Below are 27,294 nucleotides of genomic sequence, written 5' to 3'. Positions count from 1 at the left end.
CACCAGAGATACTTTCACCATGTGGTCACTATGACCCAGGGACATAATAACACCTTCACATGATGGAGCGACCGCTGTGAACTTTCGGGTATCAGAGAAGGAAAGGGAGTGGTCAGATGGAAAGTGTGTCCAGATCAGCAAGAAAATAGCACTCTTCAAGCAAAATCCTTTGCAAAGAACAAAAGAGTGACAAGGAAGGGACTTGTCCAAGACTGAGAGGAACAAGGGGTCAGGGAAGCCTGAAAAGGGAAGGACATAATCAAGAAGAAAGTAGCTGAAATCAAAAACACTTTAAGAGTGGGTGAAATCAAATATAAATCAGTTACTCTCTCACAGTATTTTTCCCTGCCAAAATACATTAACTAATAGTTTGTTAACCTGCCACTGCCAGAACAGGCAATCTGATACATGCTTCATCTGCCAAGGCGCAACCTGCTTAAACCCTCTTTCAAGTAATCAGTGGAAAACACCCCGCTTCCTCTTGTCAGCCTATTGCACTCAGCTACTTTCTTTTCCAGAAGTGATTTACCAGGCTGCAACTAGTAAGGACATCCATCTCCTCTGTTTCCTTAAGGAAACTTAGATTAATGAGGCCAGGGTAATCCTATACTTTACTCCCCGGTTCTGTCCGTCCAGGCGGCCACACTTCCCTCTCGCAGGCAGAGTGACTCAAGCACGGAGTTCCTGTCATTCCCATCTCCTTCGAGCCATCCCTACGTATCCCATGGCAGAAGGCCCCTCGGTCCCCAGGGAAGACAGCAATTCTTTCGGCACGTGGAAGCTGCAGATTGCCTCTCTTGCTTCAGCACGAGGGCTTCAGCAGTTGGGGGGCTGACTAAAAATCTTCCTACACACGTGTTTTCCTGCTAAGACAGGGCAGACAGCCTGCCTCAGACTCTGTCCAGGCAGATGGTTTTTTTGAAGATAATGCATGAAAGTTGCTGAATGTCAGAAGGCACACTTGCCACCCCAGCACCAGCGCTGGTGAGCTTTCGGACGCACTGGAAACACCATGAAGTGAGTTTCTTCTGGCACACAAAATGCTCAGCGCGCCATTAGATGGCTGACTGTACAGGAACAGACCTGCAGAAGGCTGTGGAGGTTCCCAGCCAGGTGTCATGAGATTAGGGTCACAGAAATAGAAACGCCCTATCCAGAATGAAAAATGACACGAGGTCCCGGAGAGGAGGCAGGAGGTGCTACCTATACCTATATACCTATATACAGAAAGTGCATGTTGCTCACTGCACATGGTCTCAGAAAAACATATTTAAGTGCCTTCAACTTTAACTTGAAAGCTCTTTACGCCTTTCTGGGTGATAAATACTGGTCATCAACATGCAAATTCTTGTCCAGTGCTGATTCTACTAACTTCAGCTCATCTTAAGGAAAAAAAAAAATAATTCCAGACAAAACCCCCATACATCCTCTTAGCTTCTAAAATTATCCTGCACTTCCTTCCTTGACATCTCGTTATGTAGCAGACTTTGAGAATAGCTGCCACCACGCTTTCAAAGCAAACAGCATTTTAGTTAGCCAGGTGACACAGGAGTGAAGCAGGCAGACACATGGGATGACACAACAGGGAAAAAGTCACCCAGAAGCACCCAGAAAGTCTATTTCTCAGATTTGGAAACCAGACATATGTTGTGCAGAGGCAAAATTCATGCATCAGTGAAGGGTGAGGAAGGAAAAGGAAACCCAAGCATGCATTTGCCACTTCTTTAGAGGCAGCCGGAGCAGCTGCCCTGACCTCAGGCTTGGGTGGTCAGTGTGGCACGGCAATAAGAAAACACCCGAGGCAAAAAGAAAAACGTCATCCTCATACTGCCATCAAAAGTGAATTCCCGCCCCTCCCTCCCCAAAATCCCTCTTTCCTAGAAGCCCAGCCCTGCCTGCTGGGGTCTTGAAGCCCCTCTCTTAACAACTTCCATGCATGGCCACAGTGATGGAATCTCGAGCAGACACTTCACCTTCCTGCCCCATATGTCAGCACAATTCAAGACGAAGAATAATGGCATCCTTGAGTACGCCAGGGACAAAAGCATACAAAGAGAGGACACAGCTGTAGGAACTAAACAATTCACTGTGACTCCAAAACAAAAGCAAAGATCTTGACAGGTTCTGAGGAGCAGGTTGTCAGCCAAAAAAGCAACCTTTTACAGCAACCTTGAGGTTTCCCTGAGGAAACCTGCTATTCTGCAGTTGTTTACCTTTTGTGAAGTTAAGGGTAGCCAATCTACTTTCTCTAAGGTCATTTGACCCTGGTACCATACCTCAGGCCCAGTCTGAACTGCCCCAGCCCTCACCGTTTGCCTCCTGCCTTACTCTGCCAGCACAACTCACCACAAGCAACACTTGACTCAGCTCTGCCAGGAGCTCCTGGGCCATGGCAAGCAGCCCTTCTGCTTTTCTGCAAAGTAAAAATTGCTCTTCTGCCTGGGAAAACCACAGCTTGCCCTGAACCATGCTAAGGGCAGCAGTTGACCTGTGACCTGGCTGATCTCAGACAGCCAAATTCCCAGGAGAAGAAACTACTAACTCATGTCCCTTAGGGTGGGGTACATCAGCAATGAGACTTGCACTTCTGGCCAGCATCTAGTATGAAGTTCTTCAGAAATCATCAGTGGCAACCATTTGTTTCTCTGAAAAATCAAGGGTGGGAGTTTATGTTGCAGTCCCAAAACCTCTGGAAATCACTGCCTATTCTTTCTATTCTAGTCTATTCAACTGGTAGAGCTCAGACAAGCAATAAACTGCTACCTTTCAATGGTATTGCAAGACCTAGGACATAATCCCCTGGCACTCAGCTCCTTTTGGGAGATGGCAGCATTGCCACGACCTTTTAACTAGATCCAAGTTTCTCATTATCACATCAGTTATGAAAAAAAGTGCCAGCTGATGCCACGACAAACAAAAATTATTGTGGTTTCACAATTCACCTCAAAAGGTCATATGTCTTAAAGAATACACCAGGTCACTACTGCTTTTCCCAAAGGAATTATTCATGCACTTTGAACTCATGCATGATGCTTACCTCGTCGATTTATAAAAGCTCACAAGCAGTGTGCACCAAATGAAGGGAATCATGTGGCCTTATGTTCAAAGTTGCTTTATTTAGTTTCTTTTCAGCAAAGGCAAATACAGAAAACAGGACAGTCAATACATCAGTAGAGTATGTAACTTCAGAAAAAGAATAATTACGCAGTGAACATGACACATGCAATAGCTCTAAAAATATAAAATACAATTTTTTGATTGACTGAGGTTATTTCCAAATCGGAAGTAAACCACAGCTGCTGTAGTCAAAAATACTTCTATAAATTTATCTCAAAAGTTTAAAAAAAAAAAAGAGCAAAACAAAAGAAAAACTCCAAAACCCAAATACCTTAAAAACCCCTTGAAGTGCCACTTTCTGTACAGAAAGGAAGCAAAGTGTAAATCAAAGTTACAAAAAAGCCCAACTTGCAATGAAGTGTTTCTGGTATCCCAAACAAGCAGGGGGAGGGGAAAAAAAAAAAAAAAAAAGAAAAAGACTAGTTGGTGTTTTGGCTGGATCACTTTTTTTCTTAATTAGAAAAAGTGAAATATATAAGTAAATAATTTGAATTGCACCTACAATAGTAACATCAAATCTCAGCCTTCATGCCCTCAATCATACATGCAGACATATACCTCACACACAACTTCTTGCCAGACTCTAGAGAGGCCGCCACTCTGGAACCAACAAAATACAGGTTCTGAACACTGAGTTATAAGTCTTGTATCAGCTAAATCTTGATTTTTTTAGATTGACAGTTTGTAAACATACAACATACAAAGCACAATCCAGAATGGTACACACTTAGTAAGATGGAATATTTCAGATGCACAAACAAATGCTACTTGTACCCAAAAGACAAGAGGATACTGGTAGTTATCTTGATAAGATGACAAATATTCAGACAGAAGGAAGACTGAGAGACCTTAAACATTAGCACTCGTCAGCAGAACAAAAATCAGCAGATGACCCTCTGCAGTCCTCCTGTTTGTCTATTCTGTCAGTAAAATGGGCCACGAAGTCCGTATGCCCAGAGGTAGGCTTGTTTAACCTTCACCCTGCGAAGCAGGCACGGAGCCCTGGCAAGGCTCCGACCCCCCGCAAGTACGCGGGGTGCTGCAAGGCGATGTCCCGGAGCGCTCTGCTCTCAGGAGCGGCCTGCTGCCTGTGCACGGAAAGCAGCGGGGACAGGCAGCCTGGAAACAGCCCGGTCAGCGGGCTTGGGCAGGCAGCGAGGAGCAACCGGGGGTGGTGGGGAGGAGAGGGGCTCCGATCCTTACCTGGGGCAGGAGCAGTTAGGTCTCAGCCCAAGAGCAGTGCAGGGTCTTTCTTTTTGCTACCAAAACTATGATGAAGCAGTAAATTCTGCCTCTGTAAAATTCTCCACTGATGCCATTACATTCACAGCAGGGACACACGATAGTTAGCTCAGGGTGTAACATCCCACTCAAGGTCCAAGTATGGACTAATGGCTTTTGGCCAGCAGAGCTATTTGTCTGTGTTTAAAAAGACACAACCAAAAAAGAGGATAAAGACAGGGGACACTATTCTGAACAGTGCAAAAGATGACCATGAGGACTATCGACAAACCTAGTCCATGCATTTTGACAGATAAGAAAAGGCTAGGGTGGAGTATTAACAGAGTTGTTTCAGAGAAAAGAAAAAAAAAAAAAAAAAAAAAGAGAGAGAATGACAGCAAAACAGAAAGAAAAGATGGAGATGACAATACTTCCACCACTGGGCTTTGCTTCTATCTCTTCCTTTCTTACATATCAAAAAAACCCCACCCCAGGATTAAAAAGAAAAGCCAAATAAAATAAATTACTTGTAACTCTTCTTTCCTAAGTGTGGCTTCTACTCCCCCTAATCTGTCACCTGCTTGGAGCCCTATTGCTCTTCCCCAATAATTTTGGCAGATGTGATATGGTTTGAGTCCTGTGGTTTTGAATCCAGCAGGTGTCTCCAGAGAGAGTTAACCAATACAGTCATTGGCACATTCACACATTCACTGAGGAAAATGAGTCAAATCAGCTGGAGAAGAGAAGCAAAAACAGGTGCAAGCAAGAGGGCAATGAATGCAGAGTTGCTGCAAGTGAAACTGTAGACAGATGTTGGTAAAAGTTAAACCGCTCTTTACTGCAATAAAAATTAGGCACTGGAATCAGAGACTGGTAGGGGTTGCAAGGGGCCTCTGGAGATCATCTAGTCCACCCCTCCCTGCTAGAGCAGGATCACCTACAGCAGGTTGCACAGGATCACATCTAGGCGGGTTTGAATATTTCCAGAGAAGGAGACTCCACAACCTCTCTGAGCAGCCTGTTCCAGGGCTTGGTCACCCTCACAGTGAAGAAGTATTTTTTTGCATGTTCAGATGGAACTTCCTGTGTTCCAGCTTGTGCCCATTGCCTCTTGTCCTGTCGCTGGGCACCACTGGAAAGAGTCCGGCCTCATCCTCTAGGCATCCACCCTTTAAATATTTATAAGCATTGATGAGATCCCCTCTCAGTCTTCTCTTCTCCAGGCTAAACAGACCCAGCTCTCTCAGCCTTTCCTCATAAGAGAGATGCTCCAGTCCTTAATCATCTTTGTAGCCCTTTGCTGGACTCTCTCCAGTAGTTCCTTGTCTGTCTTGAACTGGGGAGCCCAGAACTGGACACCATACTCCAGATGTGGCCTCACCAGGGCAGAGTAGAGGGGGAGGAGAACCTCCCTTGACCTGCTAGCCATGCTCTTCTTAATGCACCTCAGGATACCGTTGGCTGCCTTGGCCACAAGAGCACATCGCTGGTTCATGGATAACTTGTTGCCCATCGTGACTCCCGGGTCCCTCTCCACAGAACTGCTTCCCAGCAGGTCAACCCTTAACCTGTACTGGCACTTGGGGTTATTTCTCCCTAGGTGCGGGAGCTTACACTTGTCCTTGTTGAATTTCATTTGGTTCCTCTCTGCCCAACTCTCCAGCCTGCCCAGGTCTCGCTGAATGGCAGCGCAGCCTTCTGGTGTGTCAGCTGCTCCTCCTGGTTTTGTATAGTCAGCAAACTTGGTGAGGGTACACTCTGTCCCCTCATCCAGGTCATTGATGAATATGTTGAATAAGACTGGACCCAGTACTGACCCCTGGGGCACACCGCTAGCTACAGCCCTCCAACTAGACTCTGCACCGCTTACCACAGCCCTCTTGGCTCTGCCATTCAGCCAGTTCTCAAGCCACACCGCACCGTCCACTCATCTAACCTGCACTTCCTAAGCTTGAGGATGTTATGGGAGACAGTGTCAAAAGCCTTACTGAAGTCAAGGTAGACAACATCTACTGCTCTCTCCTCATCACCCAGCCAGTCATGCTGTCACAGAAGGCTACCAGACTGGTCAGGCAGGATTTCCCCTTGGTGAATCCATGCTGACCACCCCTGGTAACCATCTTTTCCTCCACATGCTTAGAGATGGCCCCCAGAATGAGCTGTTCAATCACCTTTCCAGGGATGGAGGTGAGGCTGACGGGCCTGTAGTTTCCTGGGTCCTCCTTCTTGCCCTTTTTGAAGGCTGGAGTGACACTGGCTTTCTTCCAGTCCTCAGGCACCTATCTGTCCTGTTCTCCATGATCTTTCAAAGATGATGGAGGATGGCATAGCAATAACATCTGCCAGCTCCCTGAGCACTTGTGGGTGCATCCTATCAGGGCCCATGGATTTGTGGACATCAAATTTGCCTAAATGTTCTCTAACCCTACCCTCCTTAACCAAGGGAAGGTCTTTCTTTCTCTAGACTTTCTCTCCTATCTTTGAGGTCTGGGATTCCTGAGGACCGGCCTTAGCAGTAAAGACTGAAGCAAAGAAGGCATTCAGTATCTCCCAGGAGTTACTGAAGAGGATCCCCAGAGAGCTTGCAGAGCCTCCATCTGTGGACATTTTCAAAACTCAGCTGGAAGAAGGCAAATATATTTTGCACACTAGCAGTTTCAAGAGTGGAATGAGCAAAGTAGATTTTGCCTGGCAGCAAAGGAGCTAAGTGGTCCCTCTAGTCCTATTTTTTATGATTAAGCATCTAGATGGGATAACAAACATTGGACTGGTCTTTTCAGTGATCAACTTGGCATCTAGATAGGGTAGTGTATGTGATGTATTTCCCTTTGATTGCTTTTCTTTCCAGACAGTCAAGTCACTGGTTGTAATGTTGACTTCAGGCTGCTGGTCTGTAATGATCTGGTAGGTGAATGGAAATCCTCTAGGTTCCTAGAAAACAAAGGAAAAACAGGAAAAAGGATGAATCGTGGCCATTGTGTTGCTGCCTCAGGTCTTGCTGAGCAGTGTGGTTGCCATTGGAGTGGGGAGGGGAGAAATGCACAATGAGGAAAGTGTGGAGGAACAGTCACAAAACTGCCCTTTGGTGAACAACCGTACGACCTTCACTGCTGTACGAGTCGCACATCTTCCTAAAACACAACGAAATGGGCTCCAGCCTGTGTTCCCTCTTGCTTCTTTTGTTCACTACAGATGATACTTTGCCTTAAATTTAAGAAGCTGCCTTATCTTTAACAGCACAGATGCACGCCTGCCGCAGAAGTATCATTAGATAGAAGGATATGTGCCTAAACCCAGAATGCCTGAGCCCAGCAGAGGATGCCTGCAGAGCCACAGGCAGCACCGCTCCCAGCAGTCAGTGCTCACTCCATCCAGCTTGCCACACACTGAAAACATCTGAAGAGATACTCTGAGGGATGTTCAGCCCCCTCGTTATTTTGTTATGATCAAAGGAAGAATAGTCTTAAAGCTGATGGAAAAAAAATTAATAAATATTTTTTTCCTCCCCTTTCCCACTTAAGCACCAGAAATTCTTTTGGCAGCATATTTATAAGAAAGCCTGAAAACAACACTTCTGAAAACATTATGCTACACACTATGCAACAGCATTTTCTCCTTGGGTGGGGATAAACTACCCAGCTCACCCACACCCATTCAAAGCCATTTCCTAGAGCAGAAGGGCAGGTGCTGGCTTACAAGCCCTTTTGCCTTGGGAGGAGGCCAAGTGTACCTGCTCTGCAGTAGCTGCCAAAAGACGTTACCACTGTAGAGCGAATTACACTATTGAAAAAGATGTTTTAAACACCAGGTAGTTTATGTTACGCAAGATACCAAGTAACGTGAATTTAGGTTTATGATCGCTGAAGGAAAACCTGCAGTTATTACAGTACAACCACAACAACAAACATTTATTTTTATGTAAACTAATGAAAACAGAGAAGGAGAAAACAGAATTACATTGGACAATTTAAATCAAAGCATCTTGCCTGGTGATTTAAGTCACCAAGATTTAAAAATCAGTCCAGCTTACAGTACTCTATAAAAGGCAACTGCTAGATTTTTTTTTGTCTCCCCCTCCCCAAAGATTGTCTTCCCACCCTAAAATTATTCTAAACCACTCTACAGCTCTAATTACAGTGCCTACAAACCATGGGCTGAAGAGACGCAGTTTAAAAAAAAAAAAAGACTCCTAGCCTTTGCCCCACCAGTATTTGGAGCACCCCCTGGGGTCACACGCGGCGTGCCTTTGGCCAGCTCGCTGGTTATTCTGACCTTTGCTTTCCTGTCGCTTTAAACAGCAGCCAGCTCACCTCAGAAACCTGGAGGAGATCTACATACACATTGGGATGAAGTTTGCACAGCCTAGCATAACACGCACGGTGGAAATTTGGAAAGATCAGCTCCAGGTGAACGCTGGAGCAGCGGGGATGCCGCAGCAGCGCCGACAGCCAGCCCTTGAGCTGACCGCAGCCATCTGGGCTACAGCTGCGCAGCGCGCCCTATAACCTCGTCCTCTGATTAAACGTAAGCACGGCTTGAGATTCATTTGCTTGCATCTTCCGAAAATTTAATAAGGTAACTTCAAAGTACGCAGACAATTGTAACGTCCCCTTCTGAACGCGTAGAATTGGCAGCTGAGTACAAAGCTTTACTGCACATTTAAATGGGGGGGAGCGGGGGAGGGAAGAAAAAAAAAAAGGCATTTCCAAACAAGAGGCATGGAATGTGACATGACAAATTTTCAGGATTAATATTAGTCTATTTTTATACAATAGGAATGATTTCTTGAAAAAAAAAAAAAAGATAAAAAAAGAAAAAGGCGTTCTCCATTTCCTACTAATACAATATTGAATGAATCAAAGTTCTTACATTGTTCTTAGTTTTCATTAAACTATGACCATCAACACCTGTCCAAACAATATTTCAGATTTTGAAAAAAGTTGATCTGAAGACAATATTAGGTGGATTTTTAAAAACTTATTATGTACCCACTACTAAACCAAATAGTTTTTCAGTTACAGAAACCACACACTGCAGAATTCAGAATATGACAGTGAGACAGGGAATACACAAAACCCTAAATGGATTTTTAAACTGTGAAAAGCAAACCAAATTTCCTGGGTTTGGTAATACACAAATAAGCATATTTATTGAATATATAAATAGTTTGATATTTCAGAATGTCATTCTGATGTCTGAGACCCAATTTTGACACTACCATTATGTGGCTTTGAAGAAAATAATAAAATATATGGCATCCTTACTTTTTGTGTAGAAGAGTAAGAAAAAGGCTTCCAGCTCCTTATCTAATAACCCTGCATACAGCCAAAGTATTTTTCAAAGGAAAAACATTTGGAAACGAGCACATAAATAATTCTTACCAAGGGAAAAAAAAAAAAAAGAGAGAGAAATTGAAACAGTGAGACAACTACTCATATATCACGGAGTGCTATTTTTAACTCCCTTTATCTGCCAGACGTTTTATTTTCTGGTTATAGACAAAGCCCTATTGTCAGAATGAAAAGGTGAATGAAGGACTGGAAAATTAGTTCATAACAACATACAAGCACAGATATGATGCACAGGATAATCACACATAGTAAAGGCCTCCCTGTTTGCAAGGAAAGGGCTTCATTTCAGCGGCCTAAACTTTGACACCTCTCCTTCAGATGGGCAGGACGAGCTCTGAGATGTTCCCTACAGCTGTTGGCAGCAAACAGGATTTATGTCATCCCTCCAGACAAAAACCCCAGCCATGCCCCAGGAGAACTAAATTAATCCACACGCCTTTCCCTCCTTCCTGCTCTGCCTCTCCCTCTCCCAGCCCCTCTCCAAAAGGGGCAAGCAAGGACGAGGAGCATGCGTTCCCCAGCAAAATGTGCTGGGGGAAAACACGATGGGAAAACAAAGCAAGTGCCAGCCATCCCTGTGCTTCGCAATGAAAACAGGTAGCGCTAAATTGTGGAAAGCTTGGAACGAGCGCCCATGGTCTATGTACATATATATAGATATATGATGCAGACTGGAATGTACTGCCAGGCATGTTTCTGTGAACAGAAAATTAAGTGACTTACTAGGGAACGGGAGTTGTCTGGCAGCAGCGTGTGATTAAATCCAGGAAACATCCTCATTTGGATTGTGAAATATTTAAGTCTGTGGGAAACCTAATGGGCAGCCTGACTGATATTTTTGTATGGTTTGTTTGGTTTTACTTGTTTGTTTTCTTCCCTCATTAACTCTGTTTAGGTCTGTTTGGCTACAATATTTTTATGCTGTGGTTTTCAGGGTTGGGGTTTTTTTGTGTAGTGTTAAGAAGGTCAAAGGAATGACGCTGTTCTAAGAAAAATTGCTTTCACTTACACCACTGCATATTTTTGCTATTGTAGGAAATTCAAAATAGGAAAAATATAATCTGCTACTGATGATAAAGACATACTTGAGAAGCCACCAAGGCGATTCTAAAATGAGCTGCCCCAGCTGGGACACGATGGCCAGAGACGCGTTTCTCTCCAAGCAGGGTGCGTTACATCCATCAGCTTCATGAGAGGAGGAGTTATGTCCTCAGTTTATCATCTGAAATACTGGTATTTAGCTGTCACTTCAGGAAAAATTAGTTTTAAAAGTCTCCTCAACCCAACCTGCTGCTATGTTGTTCCCACTACTCAATCTCTCACTATTAAGAAAAACAGAGTTGTAGGTCAAAGCAAATCCACTGAAGAAATAAGCTAAGTCATACTGGAAAACGTAAGAACTGCCATAATTTTTAAGCCAAAGCTTAGAAACACAGCCTCCCCTAAACTGAATAAACACTAGAGGATACTGCTATAATCACTCTTCCAGAAATAATTCTTATATTTACTATAAACTAAGCAATGGAAAGTGTGTGCAAGTACTTGTTGTTGTAAAGTTTCCCAAATAACTGGAATCTCCTGCACAAGACTTCCATATTTCCCAATCTTTTAGGGCATCTTTGGCCACAAAAATTTAGGTTTCTGATACCTACGTATTATAGGAAAACTTGAATGTTTCAATTTCCGAACAGGAAAAACCCATTGCTATGTTGGCACTTTCTGCAGAACAGGTTTCTTGATCTGACCTAGTCTTTTCTTCTATGACTCTTCAAGTTTTCTTCTTCCAGATTCACCTAAACTGCTCGGCCTTCTTAAATCACATCACATCTATTCAATAACAAGCTCCAAGAACTTTTTGTCCTGTTATTATAGTATATTTCTGTTTAAAAAACTATTCAACCATTTCTAAAGCTTTCTACATGGTGAAATGTGCATAAGCCACCCAAGAGAGATCAACATACCAATGCTAAAAAAAAATAATAAAAAAGATATCATACTGGCCTTTATATCCATTTGTGAAATAGCCCTTCACAGACCACCACAAGCCTCCAGAAAACTGCTTGCATGGAATTTTATATCCCCTGGAGACTGCTAGCTCCTGAGAAATTACTATAAAGCTTTTTAACTGGCCAGGCTGAAATATGAGTATCCTGCAGGTCTTGAAATTAACAGCTGATGCTGTGGAAAGCATTCAGACATGTACGCGGTAGGTGAGTCATGGGAATTTTTTTAGACTAATAGCCTTTTTTTCTTTTCTCTCTTCAGTCCAGGCACCTGGCTTGTTAATGGGACTGCTTTATGCTGGTATGGTCTGCAGCTAAGCTCTATTAGTTGAGCCAGGTAGGAAAAGGCGTAACTTTTTACCAGAAGAGTAACACTAAGAAACCTCTAGCACGGGTGAAGTTATGCCTGGTGATTCATTGCAGCCTGCTCATCGTGCTGCATCGAGCGACAGGCACGGCTACAATTTCCCTCTCTGCTTGGCAGCGGATGAAGACACAAGCTTTCCAAAGCTTTTGCAGCAGCTCTCCCCACAAAGGCTGCACAGTTTGTTTCCAAATAAGTGACTTTTTGTCACACTCTGTGAAGACGCTTTGCTTGGGATTTTTTTGGGAGAACCAAAATATGTGTATGCTCTATAACTGGTGCATAAGGCAAACGCCTGAGGGATGGGACATCAACTTTGAGCCCCAGCTCTTCAGCTGAATCCCAAGCGTCTGCCACAGGGAGGAGGGAAACAACAACAAAAAAAAGCAAAGTAAAAACCAAGCCTATTCTCAACAGTAGAAGCAGAAGAGAAGAAAATTTGATGAGAAGGATCCCCAGCCACCCAGATAAAAAGCCATTGTTTTACTTTAAAAACCAGGCATCTTGTCAAGACTGGAAAGGCTTTGCTTGCTATCTAGTGCAGAATGAAAAGAAGGATTGAAGCCCCAGATAATAGCTTCCAACAGACATTGGTGTACTCCTGCCAGTGCTATTAGCTCTCTATTGTGCTGTTACAAAAAGTGCATCCAGAAATATGTACGTAGGCGCTGCTCCTCGTTCCAGTACGATCCGGGGGTAACAGAGGATAAAACCAGTAAAGGGCTTTCTGCAAGATGTTATTCTCTTTTGGGTGGATTAACGGCATCCAATGCTTTAAAAAGCATAAACAGATTTCACAGATGAGTGAGGGAAAAACAAGTCATCACAAAAACAGACTAGGGTCCACAGTGTGCTGCTTAGAGGGAAACTAAGGAGGTGTAGGGGATCTCCTCATTACAATGTGGTATTTGTGGAGTAGTAACGCACTCTCAACACATTGTTAAAAATTATTGTAGCTCCACTGGTATTCTTAGCATTCTAAGGATTTGGCTGGGAAAGTGACAGTGAAATCATATACAAGGTAAATTGCAAGTAACATTTATCAACAGGCAGAAAAGGGCATCCAGAAAAAAAATAATAATCGGATGGTGACAGAGTGATCAAACTGCACCAGTAGTGGAGTTTTACAACAAACTAACTAATGAGTCTTTCAGGGAAAGAGATGTACATTAGGAAGATGGACCACACATTTCCTTAAGCTGGTCACTGTGTGAAGGAAAAGGAATAGCTGGTCAAAATTACTCTGGATAAAGTAATGCTGCCTTTAAGCAAAAAAAATCCAGGTCAATGCATTACATCTTCCAACCTCAAGACCAAAATCAACTGAAAAGATACAGACTACTACAGACTGATAAAAACTAGACTACATTAAAAGAACAGAGACTGAATGACTTACAAGCCCACTGCAGAAGTCACATCCTGTCATCACAGTTAATCAAAACCCATGATAAATGGAATTTAAATTGTTGTTCAACAACCACTGAAGTCCCCCAAATCCAGCTTTTGTTAATAAACTCTAATATAACAAATTTACCCCCTCTGCCCTGGTGAACAGGTATTTACATGAAGTCTCGAGCCTGTGACACTCTGGCACACACATGGGGCCAGGAATCCATACGTCCTAGGCAGCAGGGCATGAGACCCCACTTCTCTTGCTGACACAGGGGGGCTTCAAGGTCTGAGCCATTAGCTAAGGAAGAAGGGGCTCAGTGCTTTCACTTTAAACATATTATGCTTTTCTGCATCATACGCTTACCTTACAAGGTGGGAGGAGGGGTCTATGCTCAAAGTTTCCAAAATAACATGTAGGCTCTGTTGCTGTACATCACAGCAGTGTCTCTGCAGCAAGAAACCGTGTCTTGCATGGCCCACGACATGGCGCAAGGACATGTGAAATGTCTTGAGGGTTCAAAGCCTGATACCTAGCAGGTGGTGTAGGGCATGGGAAACCTGCTGTGAAGGTGAATGTGCTGCCTGCTGGGGATGGTCCTGTTACAAGCTATTGCTGGAATCACATGCAGGCATTGCATGGGGAACTGCTAACATCCAAGGACCAGAATCGTGCCAGGAGGCATGTTAAGATCCTCAGCCTAGTCTAAACATGAACAGCGTAGTCTTGTCAAGCAGTCTTTCACTGACCAACCCTGCTCTGGCTTCAGGCACCAGCATAGCCACAGCATCCCAGTGGAGTTCTCCTCATCTGGCATGCAAGGAAGGGACTTTGAAACTCTGCAAGGCAGCACCTGCACTTTTTAGTGCTCTCTTTGCCTGGTCACTCTCTGATCCGCTCTAGCAGGTAATCTCCTTCAAGGTTTGCTTTGTAAAAGCTCAGTTGGTTGTTCTAGAATAAATATACATACATTTTTCTATTGAGCTGTCATGGTTTAACCCGGCAGGCAGCTAAAATAACCACACAGCCGTTCGCTTACTCCCCTCCCAGCTCCCAGTGGGATAGGGGAGAGAATTGAAAATGGAAAAGGAAAATAACCAACAAAAACCCCCAAAACAAAACAAAACAAAAAACCCTCAAGGGTTGAGATAAAGACAACTTAATAGGACAAAAAAGGAAGTTGATGATGATTAATAATAATAATAAAGAATATACAAAACAAGTGATGAACAGCAAAATTTCTCACCACTCGAAGCTGATGCTCAGCAGGTTCCCAAGCCACTCCGTCTCCCGGCCCACCCCCAATTTATAGATGCAACATGACGTTGTATGGTATGGGATATCCCTTTGGGCAGTTTGGGTCAGCTGTCCTGGCTGCGTCCCCTCCCAGCTTCTTGGTCACCCCTCCACCTTCTCATATCCAGGCCAGTACAAGAAGCTGAAAAGACTGCTTGGCAACAACTAAAATCATCAGTGTGTTATCAACTCATCAGTGTGTTATTCTCCTCCTAAATCCAAAACACAGTACTACACCAGCTACTAGGAAGAAAATTAACTCTATCCCTGCTGAAACCAGGACATGAGCATTTGACCTTTTTTCTTCTGATTCTTTGAAAAAAAAAAATTAAGAACCGACTCCTTGCCCCTTAACTTCCAAGTTGGTCTGAAAATTCAACAGAAATTTTCTCTTCTGAATTGTTTATAAAATCAATGGAAATCTCACATACACTTCACAACTAAGAAGTTATATTTGGGGTGTAAGAAGTGTTGATTTCTCTGTCTTCTCAGTGGAGAATTTTGTGTCTGTGGCAGTAGCAGATTTACTAGATCAACTCCTCTTAACAGTAGATGCTGTAGGTCTAAATTCACAATAGACAGGTCTAATACTCCTGGTAAAACTTCTTTACCTTATATCACATTATCATCTCATGAAGCAAGAATCTAAATATTCAGGAACTGAGTTACTGTGTGCTGGTGTTTCTAAACATATTAGTAGGATTTAAAGCCAGCCACAGCATTTTGATCTAGTTAAGCAAAAGTGAAACTACCAATGACCATCAAACTTCTGTGACTTCTGAAGCCTAAAGGCCTCTCCCCTCCTCTGATTTTTTTCCTTTTATTCTGTTATTAGTAATTAAGACTAGAAAGTTGAGTTGATTCATAATCAGGTCATGACACATACAAGGATATTACACTGACTGCAATTTCTCCTTAATTCATCATCAGGAAGCAGACTCATATGCCAAGTTTGAGAGCACATCATCATATTACACTGTTTGTCTTAAAAATACAAAGAGGGTGCTGTGACCAGAAGAAAGCCCTTCTCTTGAGGGTATGTCGCTCTGCATGAGCGGGTTTCTCTCCAGCCAAAAATTCTCTGAGCATACTTACACTTAGCATTTTTGTGGCCCTCCATGAAAATGTGAAAGACCAATGAATTACTTCTGCTGAGACTTCTGCCTGAAAGCAAACAACGAGCAGCACGTCCTGCTCTGCTTGGATCCTCTCCTCACAATTTGTAGTCTTGTATTGTCCCTTGACAGTACCAGTGGGAAAACAGCTCTTAAAATTACATGCAAATGAGCCAACCTCTAATAACTGTAAACACATTATTATAAAATTTACTTGTCCAATATGACAGTCTCATACCCCCTAATGGTACCTCAACGAAGTCTCATTCTTCTCTGCAGGTGACCAGACCTGATTATGGGCTATAGGAAAACTGTTGGTTTCCATGCATCAATGACTCACCACTTCAACTCCTCCTGCACATCCTCTTCCTCCAGCACAACGTGATCAGAATCAGAACTATGATGCCAACTAAAATCACCACAATAATCACCAGCCAAAGCCATGAAGATCCCTCTTCTGTGAAAACAAAACAACAAAAAATACACCAAAGTAAGCTAGTTTGTATAGGAAAAAGAGCCGAGAGGATGTCTGATTAATGACAATGGTTCCTCATCGAGATTGTGAAAGTTATTGCCAAGCTACATGAAAACAGCAATTGCTCAAAAGAGAGAGTGAATGTGTGTATGTTCAAAAACAAATCTACTTGTCCACAGAAAATACTTTGTGAAGAAAAGATGTGCTTATGTTCATCCGTGGCAAAGAAAACTCTCATTCCCATATCTGATACGGTAGTTGGCACGCGTACATAAGCAGAGCTATACAAGTCATGACACTTTCTGAAAAGTATTTTTATTCATCCAGAATTTGAGGGAGTTTGTTTGTAAAAATAAAAGTTATTTCTTTTATGGTTAAAAACTTATCACTGTCAAAAAGGCTAAATTAACTTTCAGAAAAGACAAGAAGTTATGTTTTGATGACTGGAAGTAGCTCTACCCGACATCTGAGCATAAATGTCCCTCCCTGATTAGATATTAGCCATTTCATTTGACTACCATTAAACGAAATGATAATATGAAAGCTCATTTCAGTGCTCACTGATGTTAGCTGGAAAACCTTCTGAATTAGAATCTATTTGAACCAAACCAAAACTACCATGTCTTTTAACAAAGCTAGGTTGAACTATTCATTTGAATTTCTCTTTCTCAAAAATATAAGATCGTTAAAAAGATAAGCTATTAGCTGATTTTTTCATTCTCCTAGCAAGGAATAACAACAGTCCTAGTTTCCTGCTTTCTGAGATACACATTTCCTTTTTTAAAAGGCCAAAACAAAACAATACTGCGTTGGAGACAGCATAATAAATCTTTCTGTCCTTTTTCAATTAGTGTCAGTCACTCAGAATTAAGAATTAATTTGCTTTTGAACTTTCAGAGAAAAGATATTAAAAGTCAGATTGTGCTCTTTACTACTATTCCGAATAACAATCGCTTCCTGAGCACACAATTTGGGAATTAACCCACAATCCCAAGCTGCTTTTCCCATCTTCCTAATTTCCAAGTGGTCTTCCTTGTAAGGCTCTGGATTTGGAGGCACGTGAATTTTAAATTACCTAAGCCAATGTTCCTGTGTGAACTGAGAATGGTACTTCAGCTTTTAAAGTTTCTATTTCTCCTCTATAGAACTGCAGTGAAAGTCCTTCCAGCAGAACAGGATGTTGGAAGAAGAAATAAATTAGCACTACAAGGTATTCAGATGTTACATTGATGTATTTAAGATTTCTCCCTAAAACTCATGTAAGTATCTTCAACTGATCACCTTCCTGTGTGCCTGAAAATACTATTCCTCCCTGACCATCACTATAACGCACGTGTGTCTTCACAAAAAAGTCAGAGAAACTAAAACATCATACACAGGTTAAACTTACTACATATTTTGGTACAGTTAACTGAAATGCTTCGTTAATTGTTGTTCGGAGATAGTTTGTTATTAACTTCAAAACTTCCACTTCAGTGTTGATTGAGCAACCCAGAGAGTTTTTACTTCATCTAGATAGATATAAATATTGGTTGCATGATATCTATCTATGGATTTTTAAAGAGACTATGAAGGCCTGTGTGAAAACTGAAGTTCAACTTGCTGCAAAACACATGGTGCCTCTAAAACCCATAGCTCCCTAGCTGACTAGTTTGGCTTTTTTCCCCCCCTCTTGGAGAGGGCCCCAAAATGTTATCGTCTCAAAGACGACAACAAATGTGAAGTAGGATTTCCTTTCTTCTTATTTGGCACACACATATTTCAGTCCCTCCTCTTCCCAGCAGATTCCTATCCAAGCATGCTATTGCAAAACACAAAGGCCAAGAGAACACTATCAAGTAGCTTCTATCATTCATCTACCTCCTTTCATTTGCACAGGCAATTCTATTTTTTCATTTGCATTGCTTATTCTGCAGGTCAAGTCCTGTGAAGCGATGCTCTGAGTGTTGTAGATCTCCAGTTTACTGGTGATGGACACCATCCCATTGCTGTGCTTGACTGTCTCCTCTTTAGGAGTCGAATTGAACGAGTTGCTCCAGGTGACGGTGGGCTCTGGGAGGCCAACAGCATTACAGATGGCGATCAAACGACCTTCGGAAACTTTGTAGTGGAGCGACCCATTGAGACCTTCCAACACACAAATTAGACAACCCATCACCACAATGAGCGCCTGGTCATAAGAAGTAATAGCAGTTTAACCGTTATCAATCAGAGCAAAGCTTACTGCATTCACACTAAGCCCCACAGCACAGGAATGCAAGAAGAGTTCACTGGGTCAGGTTCCCCCCCATGATTCAATACTCTTTCCCTTATACTGACATTATGTACCCCAAAGGTTTCACTCAACCTGAAATCCCAGGTTTTAAGATAATCTGTTAAAGTAAAACAATTTCTCGGGCCAAGCTGTTCTCCTATCTGCTAGTTCCATGCCAACGTTAGGGTTCAGCACAGCAGCTCACAGCACTGGGGTTGCACCTGACACCAAGAGGAAACTGCAATAGGCAATGTTCGTTTGCCCAAGTTCCATGCTGGGACTGCTCGGGGGGCTTACAAAGAAAGATCCCACTGCTTGCTTTTTAGCTGCTACTCACAGAATAACAAACAAGGACAGCCCAGAGCCAAAACCACCACAACAGGCTTGAATATGACCCCACAGAGTCTTGTTGACAGCAGCAATGCTCTGTTTCTACACCATGTTCCACTGAGGGATGCTCCTACCACTGCAGCTCCTGAGACCTCTCAAGGAAACACTGTGGGTGAGAAAACACCTCTTTTTCCACTAGAGACATATCCCTGCAGAGAACCTCACCAAAGACATTCAGGCAGGTACGTCCTGAGAAGGAGCCCAAAGGGAAAACATTGAAGAGGCACGTGTAGCAACCTGAATCTTCCATTCTAGTGTCCCAGAAAGTGATGCTTGTCTCATTGAGTACCAGACTTGTGAAATTCATTCGGTCTTGATAGGGCTCATGAATCTTTAATCCTTTTGTGATACTGTACGTAGCTATATTATCATAGTGTAATTTTTCAGAGTTCTTTTGCCATGTCACTTGCAGAACATCCTGGGGTTCTGTCAGGGTACAGCTGAGAGTCACAGTGTGGCCTACCGTCACATTTCTCTGTTTAGCCTGTGGAACCACTGCAATGACATGAAATAGTGAAATGGGCAGATATCACATGTATTCAGAAGCTTAATGCTAATTCTAAGGCCTGGCTTACCCACAGACACAACAATTAGATCAAAACCATATTGTTTCTATGGTTTTCCCCCCACCAATGTCCTTCTCCTGCATCCTCCTAGAGATCAATGAAGTTATGTTGATTTACATTGGCTGAGGCTCTGGCTTTCTTCTAAACTGTTTAAAAGAAAAAGACATACTCTATTTCTCTACCCATCCTTGCAGACTTCCCACTTCAGTTTTATTAAATCAGCTCATGGCTTCCCATTCTTGGCAAAGACACAATTTTTGTTTCCTAAAAGCTAGAGGAAGACTGAATGCACTAAGGAAGTGCGCATCAAGCCAGTCTCAGAGAACTGAGCAGCAAAATGAGCTAAAGAGAATTTCTGGACTATGTAGCTTCAGAGTTTGCAGGGCATTTGAGAGGAAGGCAAAGAAAAAGAGAGGTTTGTTCCCAAGGGGAGAATCCATTATGGGAAGTTGTGAACTCAGGTGAACAACGGTGTCCAGTGTCATCATAGACATGGGAAGCTGGGTGTCCCTCGCACCTCCAAATGCTGCTCCAGAAGGCCTTGCGTCACATCTGCCAGGCCTGTGTCTATGCCTCAGCTACCAAACCTATGTCAAATGGCACCAGCAATCTGTATTTCACCTGTTTTTGCCTCTTACTCTGACTGTTGAAACCTCAGGAAACAGAAATCAGATCCCCAGTCATTTCCAGGCAGATTTCAGGAAATTCAACTTACCATTTGCCTTTCCAAACCCAGCACAAGCCAGACACAAAATCAGAGCTTGGAGAGTCATTTTGGAAAGGAAAATCTGCTTCACCTGAGGAAAGGTAAGGAGAGATGCATGACTCAGTAACAGATCATCTTCCAGTGATACCATACCTCCAGGGTGCAACCATTAACAACTTAATTGTAGACCTGCCTGGAACTGAAGCTGGTGTTAGATTTCAACAGAAACATTATTTCACATAAAATACCTCTGTAATACATCACCTACACTCGAGGTTTTTTGCTACTGTCTGCAAAACTAGCTGATGCTTCTTGAGAGAGTGTCTTCTGTCAAGAACACAAGCAAAGCCCAACTTTTTAAAGATTTTCACAACATGCGAAAAATAGAAGATAGAATCAACTGTAAAGCATTTTCTGTGTTGTCATACAGCTTAAAAAAAGGAGGACTGATGAATAAATAAATGAATTAGAGAAAGAAAAGAAAGAAATCTATTTAAGAAACAAATTCCCAGCAAACTTGTGCATACAACGCACATGCACACAACCAGTAGCCTGCCTTTAAATTTTAAACACATTGTGCTAAAACAACTCCTGATACAACTCCGCAGTTACCAAGCATGAATACAGACCAAGTTCTTATGTTTAAAAAAAAGAAACAAGAAACCATTAGGTTGTGGCTCAGCCCCAGCCAGCAGCTGAGCATCACGCGGCCACTTGCTCACCCCTCTCACCCAGCAGGATGGGGAGGAGAATCGGAAGACAAAGGCAAAACCTCATGTGTTGGGATAGGGACAGTTTACTGGAACAGCAAGGGAGAGAAAATAGCAAGAACAGTACTTAGAACGTACAAAGCAGGTGATACACAATGCAATTTGCTCACTCGATCAGACACACAGCCCATCCTGGAGTCCCCGCATATACTGAGCATGACAGTGGTGTGGTATGGTATGGAATACCCCTTTGGCTAGTTTGGGTCACCTGTCCTGGCTGTGTCTCATCCCAGCTTCTGGTGAAAATTAACTCTATCCCAGCCAAAAACCAGGACATTATCCACCCCTTATTCTATACCATGTACAACACATTCAGATCCTACATTTTCCAATTAATCACTACCACTTTCCCTGTCTTTGAGATATATATGTGTGTGTATACACACACACACACATATAGATATCATTCCCTTAGTCCACGGGCCATCACTCTAAAATGTCAGCTGTGTTCATTTAGTCCATGTCTTCAGGCTCCATCTGCCATAAGTTTCTCAGGGCAGGAGAGATGGTGTGCGCTGTTGGATTGTTGCATGCTGTATCTGGAGCTCATGGCTGGTGTATCTGGTGCAGCCCATGCCTGTGATCTGCAGGTTGAAGAAGTCAATTTCAAGGGAGTTGCTGAACACCAGTTGCTGAAGCCAGTTCTAGTTCCATCATTGCTGCATTTTGCTCAGCTTCATCAAAGTTAATCAAATCCCCTTGAGGTACACATCTCAACTCTTGGGTAGGTGGGCATCTACATGAGGTACTTCTACAACCAGCTGCTCTAGCCGGGCAGCAATGTCTTGCCACAATGGGGCAGCCCAGATGGGTTTGCCTCTGCGCTGCCAGGTGCTCCGCTCCCATTGATGCAACCACCCCCACAGGGCATTGGCCACCATCCATGAGTCAGTATGGAGACAGAGCACCGGACACTTTTCTCATTCAGCAACGTCTAAAGCCAGCTGGATGGCTTTCACCTCTACAAACTGGCTCGATGCACCTTCTCCTTCTGCAACTCGCCGTGTAGGACTCCATACAGCGGCCTTCCACCTCCGATGCTTTCCCACAATGTGACAGGGCTCATCAGTGAACAGGGCACGGTGCTTCTCATTCTCTGGCAGTTTATTAGGCAGTGGGGCCTCTTCAGCACGTGTCACCTCCTCCGCTGGTGACATTCCAAAATCTTTGCCTTCTGGCCAGTCCACGATCACTTCCAGAATTCCTGGACGATTGGGGTTTCCTATCCGAGCCCGCTGTGTGATCAGCGCGTCCCACTTACTCCATGTAGTATCAGCTGCATGGTATGCAGAGGGGGCCCTCCCTTTGAACACCCAGCCCAGCACCAGCAGTCAGGGTGCCAGGAGGAGCTGGCCTTCAGTACCAACCACTTCCAAAGTGGCTTAAACTCCTTCACAGGCTGCCAATATCTCTTTTTAAGTTGGAGTGTAGCAGCCTCGGATCCTCTGTATCCCCGACTCCAAAACCCCAGAGGTTGACCTCAAGTCTCCCCTGGTGCTTTCTGCCAGAGACTCCAGGTAGGGCCATTCTCCCCGGCTGCAGCACAGAGCACAGTTTTTACATCTGGTCCTGCTCGGACTGGCCCAAGGGCTACGGCATGAACAATTTCCTGTTTAGTTTGTTCAAAGGCTTGTTGTTGCTCAGTCAGGCCTCACTTGAAATTGTTCTGCTTCCAGGTCACCTGATAGTCAGGGCTTACGATCAGACTGTCATTTGGAAGATGCATCCTCCAGAAGCCCACAACGCCTAAGAAAGCTTGAGTTTCCTTTTTGCTAGTTGGGGGAGACACGGCTGCTATTTTGTTGGTCATATCCATTGGGATCTGACGATGCCCATCTTGCCATTTTATTCCCAAAAACTGCATCTCCTGTGCAGGTCCCTTGACCTTACCTTGTTGTATGGTGAAAACAGCTTTCAGAAGGATTTGGACTATTTTCTTCCCTTTCTCAGAGATGACTTCTGCTGTTTTGACCCATATGATGAAGTCATCAATGTACTGCAGGTGCTCTGGAGCTTCACCCTGTTCCAGTGCAGTCTGGATCAGTCCATGGCAAATGGTGGGGCTGTTTCCACCCCTGGGGCAGTCAATTCCAGGTGCATTGGACGCTCCTCCAAGTGAAAGCAAACTGTGGCCTGCACTCTGCCACCAAAGGCATTGAGAAAAATGCATTCACCATATTGACTGTGGTGTACAGCTTGGCTGCCTTTGACTCTAATTCGTACTGAGGTTCCAGCACGTCTGGCACAGCAGCGCTCATGGGCAGCGTGACTTCATTCAGGCCACAATAGTCTGCTGTCAGTCTCCACGCTCTCTTAGACTTCTGCACTGGTCATATAGGACTGTTAAAGGGTGAGCAGGTTCTGCAGATCACTCCCTGACCCTCCGGTCAATGAATCAGCTTGTGGATGGGAATATTCTCCCACAAGCCATGCCACCTATGACTATTCAGCCTTGGGGAAGATCTCTGGGTGGTATTCTTAAAATAATTTTTTGTAACTCTACACAAGACTTGAAGCCCATTCAGGAGACACAGCAATAAGATTATGCTGGCTGGCTTGAACATCTCAAAGATATTAAAAATTGTCAAAAGCTGTTATAACCAGCCTGAAGGGAAAAGGGAAGGTGAAAAAGCAGGAGAAAGTATCACTCCCACCCTCGTCTTCCCCATAGATCGGATGCGATTATTAATCAATTCCAAGAGACGTTGTCCAAGATACGGGCATGACAGCAACGCCACATACAAATACCAGCTTAAATTCATGACTTGTGATGTTATCCTACCATAAGTCAATAGTGCACAGTACAACAAAATGAGAATCCTGACTTTTCTCCCAGAGGTGATAAACAGCACCGCAGGGAATACATACAGCAAGTCAGGGTTTACATACCACAGCCATGTGAACAAATAAAACACCATTGTGACCAGTGACTGTTTAACGAATATAATAAATGCACATAACAACTTTGCTTTAACACTCTCTGGTCAGATCTGTCGTTATCTCAGCCCTTTGTGCCCCATGTTGGGCTCCAACAAGGACTGTGGTGGTTCAGCCCCAGCCGGCAGCTGAGCACCAGGCGGCCGCTCGCTCACCCCTCCCTCTTCCAGCGGGATGGGAAGGAGAATGGGAAGACAAGCGTAAAACCTCATGGATTGGGATAGGGACAGTTTGCCAGGACAGCAAAAGAAGAGGAAAATAGTAACGACAGCATCAGAAACTGTTGAAAGGCCACAAACACCCTGTTTTTTCTCACGGGATGGCGTCAAAAAGTGCTGATGAGTCACAAGGACCCTGCTTTGTCTCAAACTGCTCCTGGCAGCTGCGGGCGCTGTGGAGGTGTGTGGGGTTGCGTGGGTGCTGCGGAGGTGGGGTGGCGAGCTGCCTCCCCCTACCTCTGGTAACTTTCCAGTGGCTGTTCTGGGCATGCGCCAGACACCTGGGACCCCAGAGGAGCCCCCCCAAACCAATTTTGGAACTCTCTGGAATATCAAACTGCACAGATGTGAACCCCTGAACTTTCCAGAATAATGGACTGTGCAGGTGCAGAACATCTGCGTGTTACCACCCCGAGGGTGGTCCCTGAGGGGCAGAACAGAATAAAGGCAAGCGTATGTGCCACACTGTTGTCAACCCACCACCTGCGGACCAAGATGCTATTCCTGTGATGACATTGTGGGATCCAATGGTGGTGATACCTGTTCCATCCTCTCTTTTTCTTCTTTTCCTTCTGTCCTTCTTTTCTTCTCCTTTCCTCTTAAGGAACTTATGCGTTATAGAACAGTTGTTGCCTTTACCAGACCAATTTTCCTAGTTGTCGGTTGTACCTGTTGTGTGTGGGAAGTGTTTTATCTGTACTCAGCACAGTTACTCGATTGTTAATAAAACTGTTACGTTGTTCCTCTGAGTCATTACTGTGACTCATTCCCTTTGCAGGTGGGACTCGCACCTTTGGGGGATATGAAGATTCACCTTCCTCACAACCCACCAAGTGGGATGAAACAAACAGTCCTTAGAACGTACACCTTCAAGGCAAGTGGAGCAGATCCAGTGACTAATCAATAAATAATTAAACTTGATGCTAGTGACAAAACAGCTTACTCAGCAATATAAAGGAAGAACTTTAAAGGACAGAAATTAAGTGAAGAAAGTAACATCTAACAGCAAACTGAGGTAGATCACAGTCCCTAAAACAGGGAAATTACACAGTAGCAATTCTTGGAAGAGGATCATTCCCTTTAAATACTAATACAAGCTTAAAATTTCCAAAAATAATCCCAGAAAATGTTTCAGCAGGAACACATCGTAGAACATTTTCCTAGTGACCTCTGAGCAATACTACTCCAGCTGCTCTTACTTGACAACACTATGTCTATATACAGGTATATATACACACACAAGCAGGCAACATTTAAAAACGCAGGGGATGTGCAACGCTATTTGCTCACCCGATCAGACACACAGACCGACTCTAAGCCGCCGCTCCTCCCCGGCCAGTTCCCTTTACATGCTGAGCGTGACTCCTACGGTATGGAATACCCCTTTGGCTAGTTTGTGTCACCTGTCCTGGCTGTGTCCCCTCACAGCTTCTATCCTAGCTGAAAACCAGGACACATTAGAAACAAACCCAAGGAATAATGAATTTGCCAGATAACACGGCGTAGTCAGATACTTGAGGATGGCTCTAAGCAGCTCAGACAGATACTCCTAAAACATGCGAAAATCAAGGGCCAGCATAGCAAGCCAGAGAGAAATTTCGCGTTATAAAAGTGTTTACAAAACAGTGAAAAACGTGCCACACCTGCAGGAAAGCAGTTTTCAATTACAACCTTCTATCTCAGTGTTTTAATAACCATTAAAGTCCTTAAGACGCCGTTGCTTACAGCCAGTGTAGCTGCAAGATTTCACACAGTAAGGAACCAGGCTACTGCGTAGCTACACTGGTCACACAAAAAAAGTCCCTTTTGGTCACAAACCCAATCTAGCATATTACATGGGGAAATAAAATAAAAAAAATCCCAACAACCCACAAGCAAGCAAACAACAAAAAACAGCTTCTGAGGCTAGGGCAAGTAAAGACCAAATCCTTCACTGGGCTATAACTTCCTAAACCACACCACAGAGGTCTCCTGAGCCACCACCCGTACCCCTGTGCTGGATTCGCTAGTCCTCTGCGACCTTCTGTAAAACTTTTCCAACTTTTAAAAACCTTTTCTACTTCTGGCGACCGGCTCTAGTAACTCCTCGGCGCTACTTGTCCCTACGGATCTCTGGCGTCACACAAACTTCACACAGCAACTACTTGCGCGAACCCGGCACCTCGGGATCCTCCTGGCCGTCAAGCAGCACCGCTCCGCGGGGATTTCCCGGAGAAGGCAGGGGAAGGGTCGGGCACCCCCTGCAACACCTGGGAGCAGCCGGGAGCTGCGTCTGCGCTCGATCCGCCGCCCGGAGCCGTCACCCGCGGCAGCCGCACCTTCCCCGGGGAAGAGGCTCCAGGCAAAGGGCTCGGTCCTGGCCCGTTCCCCCCCCCCCCCCCCGCCTCCGCCCCCGCCAGCCCCGTTTCGGGCGGTCACTCCAGCATTCCGTTCCCCCCGCGGCGGGGTCCCGCTCCCAGCGCCACCGGCCCCGCCGGGGGTCCCGCCTCCCTGCAGCCTTGGCAGGCTGCCCCACGCCCAGCCCTCACGGACACTCACTGCTTACCTCCCCTCCCAAAACCTGTAAACAGGCCGGGAGGAGCGAGGAAAGCAGCGAAAGGGATGGTTACTCACGGCCAAGCACCTGGAAGCAGGGCAGAAGGGAGAAACACGCCCGTCTCGGCCAGCCGGCAGCACTGTCCCTCTCGGGAGCGGAACCCAGCCCCGGCCCGCCCCGGGAGTGCCATCCCCCGGGCCCGCGGTGGCCCTGTCTTGGCACATTCGCTCTCGCAGTCGGCAGGAACCCGCCGCGGTGAGGAGCGGTCCCAGGTTTTGGTACCGGTAAAGCAGCGGGAGCCAGGGGCAGCCCACCGCATCGGCTCGTCATCCCCTTCGCCCTCGTTCGTCCCGCCGTAACGCTCCGAACGCCGTTTGTTACCTCACGGCTCTGCCTTGCCCCCGGAACTGGCTGCAAAGGGTTTCCTCACCTTCCCACCCCGCGTTTTCTCTTTCCCTCAAGGGTTATTAATATCAACTAAATTAACAAATTGATCTTGGAAGAACAAATTTAAAAAAAAAAACCAAAACAAAACAAAAAAAAAAACCACAACAAAAAACAACATCACTTGCTTAAAGCCTGAAA

The 27,294-nt window shown here is 44.5% G+C and overlaps 1 protein-coding gene across 4 annotated transcripts; it reads right to left on the bottom strand.

Moving 5' to 3' along the window:
- Positions 1-3,096: 3,096 nt before the first annotated feature.
- On the bottom strand, positions 3,097-27,054 carry LOC104630793 (OX-2 membrane glycoprotein). Of its 4 annotated transcripts, none has more exons than XM_075767873.1 (6): positions 26,797-27,054; positions 20,258-20,339; positions 19,142-19,471; positions 18,193-18,459; positions 16,198-16,314; positions 3,097-7,269 (listed from the first exon to the last, which is right to left on the bottom strand). In XM_075767873.1, the coding sequence occupies exons 1-5, from the start codon at positions 27,037-27,039 to the stop codon at positions 16,202-16,204; spliced, it is 1,035 nt and encodes a 344-aa protein (XP_075623988.1). In that variant the 5' UTR covers positions 27,040-27,054; the 3' UTR covers positions 3,097-7,269; positions 16,198-16,201. The 4 variants fall into 4 exon arrangements, with proteins under 4 accessions (XP_075623988.1, XP_075624015.1, XP_075623998.1 ...); XM_075767900.1 differs by lacking the exon at positions 26,797-27,054 and adding an exon at positions 26,719-26,770; XM_075767883.1 differs by lacking the exon at positions 26,797-27,054 and adding an exon at positions 26,335-26,547.
- Between the last annotated feature and the right edge of the window lie 240 nt (positions 27,055-27,294).

Source organism: Balearica regulorum, chromosome 1 (genome assembly GCF_011004875.1).
Source record: "Balearica regulorum gibbericeps isolate bBalReg1 chromosome 1, bBalReg1.pri, whole genome shotgun sequence".
NCBI lineage: Eukaryota > Metazoa > Chordata > Aves > Gruiformes > Gruidae > Balearica > Balearica regulorum.
Note: the sequence above shows the minus strand (reverse complement) of the source record. Positions and strands in the feature narration are given on the sequence as shown.